Below are 8,560 nucleotides of genomic sequence, written 5' to 3'. Positions count from 1 at the left end.
GAATATTTATTATTTTTTTGTTATAGAATGCATCAAATTTTTTAAAGAGATATTGTTTAAATCGCTATTATAATATATCATAACGAACCAAAAATAATAAAGATACATTAATTTGTATATTATTTAGATTTGTTTCCATAATATATAATGTTTTATTTAACTTAATTGCATGTATCACATTTTTTGTCTAAGATATTACACTTATTTCTCATGTAGGTTCATCAATCTAATAAAAAATAGATAAAGGTTCTGTGTAGGTGTAAAAAAGTGAAAAATGATTAGTGTAATTTCACTAAATCTCATTATGTAAGTGTAATTTACTATATTATTTATTACCAAAGGTGATCATATATCAAATCTTGCTTTTAAGTAAAAGTAAATTATAAATACAAGAGAAAACAAATGAATCGTGGTAGTTGGAGCGTGAGGGTTGAGAAAAATAATAACAAGGTAGTTAATTTCCTCTGATTCAGTTCCATATTTTTCATCGTTCTTGTTCTTTTCACCATTCATTCTCAATTTTTTTCTCAAATCACTGATTCAGGGTTTTCACACACCGAGTTCCTCACATGGCTGAATCGGTGGTGGAGCTTCCGAGTCGATTGGCGATTCTCCCTTTCAGGAACAAGGTTCTCTTACCTGGCGCCATCATCAGAATTCGTTGCACTTCCCCTAGCAGGTTCAAATTTTCAATTCAATTCTATTGATTTTATCCCAATTTCAATTTTCCGAGCCTAGATTCTGTAATTGATTGCTTATTCGTTTGATCGAAACTGGATTTTTATTAACATGAGCTGAGTATAGATAAATAACGTCCGAAACTATATAGCAAAATATGTATGTGTAAACTTGTAATTTTTCTCTTAAATATTTAAGAGTGGTGTTTACACTCTTTTTAGCTTAGTTCAATAAGTTTATGGGAGGAATTTATGAAAATAAACTTATAATAGCGACATACAAATGTAATTATCTCCTAAACTATTGTAAAAGATGCAAATGTAAATTTAGATATTAAATATTCGTGGCTCTAGATTTTGAGGCTTATGATGGAAGTGATCACTTGCTTCTGGCATGGACTCTGACTTTTAAAATTGACAGAAAATTCAGTTAAACTTTACCTTTGTCCCTATAAGCTATGCTCATTTTCAACCTGGTCCTTATATGTTGAAAATTTTCAGTTCAATCCCTATATGCTCAATTGTTTTCAATTTGGTTCCCAGTCTTGTTGGAGTTAAAATTACAAGGACTAAATTAAAATCAATCATCATGTATAAGAACCAAAGTAAAAATGATTATCATGTATGGAGACTATAAAGTCTATCTTTGGTCCCTATATGTGATAGTCATTTTCAATTTGGCCCCAATACTTCAACTCCATTAAATTGTGTTTTAACTAAAAAGAAAAGGCAAGGACCACAGTGAAAAGAGTTGTATATGTAGGAATGTTCCATAATATATAATGTTTTATTTAACTTAATTGCATGTATCACATTTTTTGTCTAAGATATTACACTTATTTCTCATGTAGGTTCATCAATCTAATAAAAAATAGATAAAGGTTCTGTGTAGGTGTAAAAAAGTGAAAAATGATTAGTGTAATTTCACTAAATCTCATTATGTAAGTGTAATTTACTATATTATTTATTACCAAAGGTGATCATATATCAAATCTTGCTTTTAAGTAAAAGTAAATTATAAATACAAGAGAAAACAAATGAATCGTGGTAGTTGGAGCGTGAGGGTTGAGAAAAATAATAACAAGGTAGTTAATTTCCTCTGATTCAGTTCCATATTTTTCATCGTTCTTGTTCTTTTCACCATTCATTCTCAATTTTTTTCTCAAATCACTGATTCAGGGTTTTCACACACCGAGTTCCTCACATGGCTGAATCGGTGGTGGAGCTTCCGAGTCGATTGGCGATTCTCCCTTTCAGGAACAAGGTTCTCTTACCTGGCGCCATCATCAGAATTCGTTGCACTTCCCCTAGCAGGTTCAAATTTTCAATTCAATTCTATTGATTTTATCCCAATTTCAATTTTCCGAGCCTAGATTCTGTAATTGATTGCTTATTCGTTTGATCGAAACTGGATTTTTATTAACATGAGCTGAGTATAGATAAATAACGTCCGAAACTATATAGCAAAATATGTATGTGTAAACTTGTAATTTTTCTCTTAAATATTTAAGAGTGGTGTTTACACTCTTTTTAGCTTAGTTCAATAAGTTTATGGGAGGAATTTATGAAAATAAACTTATAATAGCGACATACAAATGTAATTATCTCCTAAACTATTGTAAAAGATGCAAATGTAAATTTAGATATTAAATATTCGTGGCTCTAGATTTTGAGGCTTATGATGGAAGTGATCACTTGCTTCTGGCATGGACTCTGACTTTTAAAATTGACAGAAAATTCAGTTAAACTTTACCTTTGTCCCTATAAGCTATGCTCATTTTCAACCTGGTCCTTATATGTTGAAAATTTTCAGTTCAATCCCTATATGCTCAATTGTTTTCAATTTGGTTCCCAGTCTTGTTGGAGTTAAAATTACAAGGACTAAATTAAAATCAATCATCATGTATAAGAACCAAAGTAAAAATGATTATCATGTATGGAGACTATAAAGTCTATCTTTGGTCCCTATATGTGATAGTCATTTTCAATTTGGCCCCAATACTTCAACTCCATTAAATTGTGTTTTAACTAAAAAGAAAAGGCAAGGACCACAGTGAAAAGAGTTGTATATGTAGGAATGGAATTGATAATTTATATGAATGAGACCAAATTTATATTTACACTTTTGACGATTAGGTCATAATTTAGGTTTTTTTTTGTATAAACTGAACTTTTTGCATGAAACGCGAAAATGGACACAACCTCTGGAATGATGTGTAATTACCTTCTTGATTTCATTCCTTTCGCATGTGCACTTTACTTTATAGTTTTTGACTCAAAAGGGTTGGACTATGCAACTGTACCGATTTGACTTGTACATAAAAGTCATTTTTTATTTTATTTTTTAATGTCTGCACTTTTCACTTGACTGGGATGAAGACTTGGTTGTTGTTGCTGTTATCTGCCCTCTACATTGTCTTTAAGCATGCATGTTCATATGTGACTGTTTCCTCGGTTAATAAAGTGTGAAGTTGGTGGAGCAAGAACTTTGGCAAAAAGAAGAGAAGGGGTTGATTGGCATCTTGCCAGTGCGTGATGCTGATGAAAGTAAACCACTGGGTTCTGCTATATCTCAAGGTGATGAGTGGTTTTATTTAGTATTTTAAAAAATTGGTTTTCTGATATGCATTTTATTATTGCGTTCTTGTAAGTTCAGGAACCGATTCTCTGGACCAAAGTTCAAAAGTTCAAGGTGGTTCACTTGATTCTAATAAGCTTGATACAAAAAAACAGAATGATGTGGTCCATTGGCATGCCAGGTATAGCTCAAATGAGCGACTTTTGTGTCACTCTAAGAATCATAGGTTAAGTTGTTGACTTGTTTCATAATAATTAATGTCATTATACATTTTGAAAATTCACCTGCTTTAAGTTGTGTCAGTTCTGATGGATTGATTTGAATTTTTCTAAATCCTCATATAAGTTTTCCTAATACTAAATAAAGCAAGCTATTAAATGAAACCAAGCTTTAGTTCACTAGGTGCGAGCGACTATATAATCGACCGAGACCTTAATAATCTATCATATATCATGTCTATTTACAAAACATTGATCTCTAAATCTTTCTTAATCGTTTCGCCTATGGTTTTCTTGGTCTCCCTTTGCCTCTAGAAATCGGACTAATTTCCATTTGCTCTACTTACTGAGGCTTCTAACAATCTCTTACACATGCTCAAACCATGTTAAACACAATTCTACCTATCTTCTTGCTCTACCTAATGCATTCATTCCTAATATTTTCTTGTCTATTGTGTCCACTCATCCACGTAAAATTCTCATCTTTGCTACATTGAGTTTATTTTCTTGTTGAGATTTTACTGCCCAACATTCAATCCATATAACATTGCAGGTTTTATAGTTGTGCAATAAAATTTTCTCTTAATCTTTAGTGGCACAATTCTATCACATACGACACCCACCATTTCGTCCACCCTACTTGGTTCATGTGTTTTACATCTCCTTCATTTTCCATCATTTCCCCTTCGGACTATAAAAAGCCTTAAAAAAAATTCTCTATCAATTAATTAGGAGAATTTGCAGGATGATGAATTAGGGGGATTCATAATCACACCTTTCCTCATAATTTTCTAATGCTATATGGAGAAAAACTTGTTTTATGGATATTTGGAGAATAAATTCTACAAATTGTGATGGAATTTTAATAGGGGAGTTGCTGCCCGAGCATTACACCTATCAAGGGGTGTGGAGAAACCAAGTGGGAGGGTCACATACATAGTTGTTTTGGAAGGTTTGTGCAGATTTAGCGTCCAGGAACTTAGCACAAGAGGGACCTACCATACTGCAAGGATTTCTTCTCTTGAGTTGACAAAGACTGGTAAGTTATTATTATTTTTCTATGAATTAGCTATTGTATAGGAACAGTATAGTTTTAACAAATTATATCAATGATATTTGTAAGAGAGGTGTGACTAGTCATGATATGTTTGACCAAAGGTTTGACATTATTTGAAATAAATTTTCCACGCTTCCACTTTCAATCACAGTTTTTTCGACCTGAATGCAAGGATTATTGAATTATAAGCACTGTTAGTAACTAGGACACTCCCAAATTTGCGATCAAGTGTGCAAACATCATAAGTTTGATATGATGTGAGATATGTTTTAATATTTTATTAGGTTGTCATTTGCTCATTGGAAAAGATGTTAAAAATCAGACAGCCACAGTAATATTCAATGTTTTTAATTGACTACCTTCTATTAAAGAAGAGGTAGTGAGTTTAAAAAGTCCTGTAGTAGTTTAAATTAATTTTTCTAATCTCCTCATTTTCATTTTAACAAACATTGCCTCATTTTAGCTATATGATAAATGGGAAAAAGAACTCCAAAGCAGCTTACTAGTGATTTTATCCTCACTGATGAGATTTAATCCATTATCTTTGAAGATGCTGAGTTGCCTCTGTTTTTCTAATTTAGAGATGGAACTAGTGGAGCAAGACCAAGATTTCATAACGTTGTCTCGCCAATTTAAAGCAACGGCCATGGAGCTTATTTCTGTTTTGGAGCTGGTAAAAGTTTCAATTTCAATACCTCTTCTACTAACGTTGGCTGAAAAACATGTAAATGCCATCTGAGCATTAATGTAAAAATCCCTGGCATTTTTGTACAATTGGTTGAATAATCTTATTATGGGAGCCCGTGTTTGCGTAAAATACCAAATGTATACATAGTCTAATTTGTTAGGTAATCGGTATGGATTTCTGTTTATATTTTTATAGACTGTCATTTTTTGAAGTTTTAATGCTTGTTTACAGAAGCAAAAAACCGGAGGAAGGACAAAAGTCCTTTTGGAGACTGTTCCAGTTCACAAGTTGGCAGATATATTTGCTGCTAGTTTTGAGATAAGTTTTGAAGAACAGTTATCTATGTTGGATGCTGTTGACCCCAAAGTGAGGCTTTCAAAAGCGACTGAGTTAGTTGACAGGCACTTACAAGTAAGTAATTGAGTTAATGATGCTTGGTATTTCCTATCAGCTGTCTCTAATTCTACTTGCGTCTTTCTGATCCCAACAGTCAATACGTGTAGCTGAGAAAATTACACAAAAGGTTGAAGGACAATTGTCAAAATCTCAAAAAGAATTTCTTCTGCGCCAGCAGGTTAGCTTTCTCAAACCATCTTTCTGGTGATCCGTCAAATGTGAATTCCCTGGTGTATGGGCTATAGTGATAAAAGTTTAGAGCTGACTAAATATCAATTACATGTTTCAACCCAATGGTTTTAGGTGACTATTATGTCAACTGGAACATCTCTCTGACAAAATTACCTTATCCTATTTATCTCATTGTTTAGAATTGAGTTCGTTTAACATGATCAGTGTGTCCTACTCCCTTGCTGCTTAAATGGTCATTGACGTACCTTCTGCAGTTGCTGAGAACAATGGTTGTGTGTTTTATAATCACGGCTTTTAAATATTCTTGGTGTTTAAGCATCAGTAGTAGTTAGACTTAGATGTTATTATGTCACAATACATTTGGGGTACTATCTGATTACCAGTAATTTTGTCTGAGCAGTGAGAAAGAAATTAGTAGAGTGTCTCCGTTTTCCTTCATGGATGTAATATGCAGGCCACAAATATCAATCTATTTTGTTGAGGATTTAGAAGGTCTTTCCCAGCTCAGAGGCAGAGAAGCATTTTAGTTCTTTGTTTATATGTGCTATTATCTTTTGGCCTCTATCTAATTGAAATGATTTTATTTCCTGTTTTGTGACATATAATTTAGATGAGGGCTATTAAAGAGGAACTTGGTGATAATGATGATGATGAGGATGACCTGGTTGCCTTGGAAAGAAAGATGGAAAGTGCAGGAATGCCCCAGAATGTATCAAAGCTTGCACACAGAGAGTTGAGGTACTTTTTGATGGAAAACATAGTTGATAATGTGATATGTTGATGATTTGATCTTTTTGATGGAATTAGTTGCTTTATATGTTCACATAATTGCAAATCTGTTTGGTTTTACAATCAGTTCTTTTTACTATAATTTCTATCTTAGGAGGCTGAAGAAAATGCAGCCTCAGCAACCTGGGTATAATAGTTCAAGGGTTTACCTAGAGCTTCTTGCTGATCTACCCTGGCAGAAGGCCAGCGAAGAGATTGAATTAGACTTGAGAGCTGCACGGGAGCGACTGGACAGTGATCACTATGGTTTGGTGAAGGTCAAGCAACGGATAATTGAATACCTGGCAGTTCGTAAGGTTGTCAAAGATCATATTGCTGTTGTAGTAAATATTTACTACTTTTTTAAATTCATTGTGTTTTAATTAAGTGCATAAATGCATCACAGCTTAAACCAGATGCAAAGGGTCCTGTGTTGTGCTTTGTTGGACCACCAGGTGTCGGGAAAACATCATTGGCATCTTCTATTGCTTCTGCACTGGGCAGAAAATTTGTGCGCATTTCCCTTGGTGGAGTCAAGGATGAGGCTGATATTAGAGGGCATAGGAGAACATATGTTGGAAGCATGCCTGGGAGGCTTATAGATGGATTAAAGGTTAACTTGCATTTAAATTTTGAACATTTACTGTAACACCGTCTTATTTGTATGACTTTTGAACATGCGTGTAGGAATTTATTTATAGTTTTAGATTTTATGATAATTGGGATACTTGCATTTTCTTTAAGATAGAAAGGGAGGAGAAACCTACAAGAAGGTTCAGTAATTTTAAATTGGAATATGAAGAGGTCGATTTTAAAGAACAAAAATACCATTTCTGAGTATTTTTTACATACGAATATGAATGGAGTGTTAGATGAGACGATTTCTCACTTCTTTCAATAAATTCTCATTAGAAATAGTCAAGAGTGTTAGACTTGTAGTAACAAGAGGAAAAAGATTAAGAAACAAAAACGATGTTATTTAACATATCCATTGGTTCGATGTTATTTAACATATCCATTGATGAGACGATTTCTCACTTCTTTCAATAAATTCTCATTAGAAATAGTCAAGAGTGTTAGACTTGTAGTAACAAGAGGAAAAAGATTAAGAAACAAAAACGATGTTATTTAACATATCCATTGGTTCAATGGATAACATGAGGGACATCATCTCTAAAGCGAGTTTTGGGAATCAGGAACAGATATATAAAGGGATCTGACAGCCCTCTTGAGCCACTGTTTTCATTTCCTTTTTCTTTTGGTTCATGTCTTAACTGGTGCATACTTTAATTTGTTCTTGCTTGATCATACTTATTTTTGGTCTTTGACCAATTGCTCAGCAATTTTGTTCCTGGTCTTTCAAGATCATACAATATAAAGGTTGTGTGTGTGTCTGTGTGAGAGAGAGAGAGCTGGTTTTGATATTTGAATTCACATGGCTGAGTTAATTTGTTCTTTTATGTCTGTATAATGTTAGGTTTTTTTATTTATTTTGTAATGCAAATACTATATATGCATTTTTGCTACTCATGTATGCTTATATAAAAAACAGATAAATTTGATCATCATATATTGGTGACCCAAATATACTGACGGAGAAGACATTTTCTGAAATATTAACATATGATTTGTACAAAGTATTTCAAAGGAGCTAGTATATTGATTTTTTTCAACGCACTGTAACAGATATTCGAAGTCTGCAAGGGCAAGAAATAAGATTGGACCAAACAAAATAGAATTCATAAAATTAAGTTCTTGCTTTCACCCCCTTCTTTGGGGTCTTTGACTGATTGATGCTTTTCACATTTGACCTATAGAAAGTAGCTGTTTGCAATCCTGTTATGTTGCTTGATGAAGTTGACAAGACTGGTTCTGATGTTCGTGGAGACCCAGCTTCAGCATTGTTAGAGGTTCTTGATCCAGAACAAAATAAAACATTTAATGATCAGTATCCTTCCTATACTCTTTATGACGCATTCCCTTCAA

The 8,560-nt window shown here is 33.3% G+C and overlaps 1 protein-coding gene across 3 annotated transcripts in view; it reads left to right on the top strand.

The window, feature by feature from the left end:
* LOC109349593 (lon protease homolog 2, peroxisomal-like) overlaps nucleotides 393-8,560 on the top strand; it is an 11,864-nt gene continuing 3,696 nt past the window's right edge. Inside the window, exons 1-12 of one of the 3 annotated variants that reach the window (XM_019590460.1) lie at nucleotides 393-450; nucleotides 545-679; nucleotides 3,142-3,257; nucleotides 3,334-3,436; nucleotides 4,343-4,512; nucleotides 5,112-5,203; nucleotides 5,450-5,629; nucleotides 5,709-5,792; nucleotides 6,417-6,544; nucleotides 6,690-6,891; nucleotides 6,981-7,187; nucleotides 8,392-8,522. In XM_019590460.1, coding sequence (XP_019446005.1) covers nucleotides 570-679; nucleotides 3,142-3,257; nucleotides 3,334-3,436; nucleotides 4,343-4,512; nucleotides 5,112-5,203; nucleotides 5,450-5,629; nucleotides 5,709-5,792; nucleotides 6,417-6,544; nucleotides 6,690-6,891; nucleotides 6,981-7,187; nucleotides 8,392-8,522 — 1,523 coding nt within the window. In that variant the 5' untranslated portion in view covers nucleotides 393-450; nucleotides 545-569. Of the gene's footprint in view, nucleotides 451-544; nucleotides 680-1,704; nucleotides 1,763-1,856; nucleotides 1,992-3,141; nucleotides 3,258-3,333; nucleotides 3,437-4,342; nucleotides 4,513-5,111; nucleotides 5,204-5,449; nucleotides 5,630-5,708; nucleotides 5,793-6,416; nucleotides 6,545-6,689; nucleotides 6,892-6,980; nucleotides 7,188-8,391; nucleotides 8,523-8,560 lie in introns of those variants that run through there. The other 2 variants (XM_019590461.1, XM_019590459.1) reach the window with 2 other exon arrangements.

Source organism: Lupinus angustifolius, chromosome LG06 (genome assembly GCF_001865875.1).
Source record: "Lupinus angustifolius cultivar Tanjil chromosome LG06, LupAngTanjil_v1.0, whole genome shotgun sequence".
NCBI classification, from domain to species: Eukaryota; Viridiplantae; Streptophyta; class Magnoliopsida; order Fabales; family Fabaceae; genus Lupinus; species Lupinus angustifolius.
The sequence above is the reverse complement of the archived record's forward strand: the minus strand, read 5'-3'. Positions and strand labels throughout refer to the sequence as shown.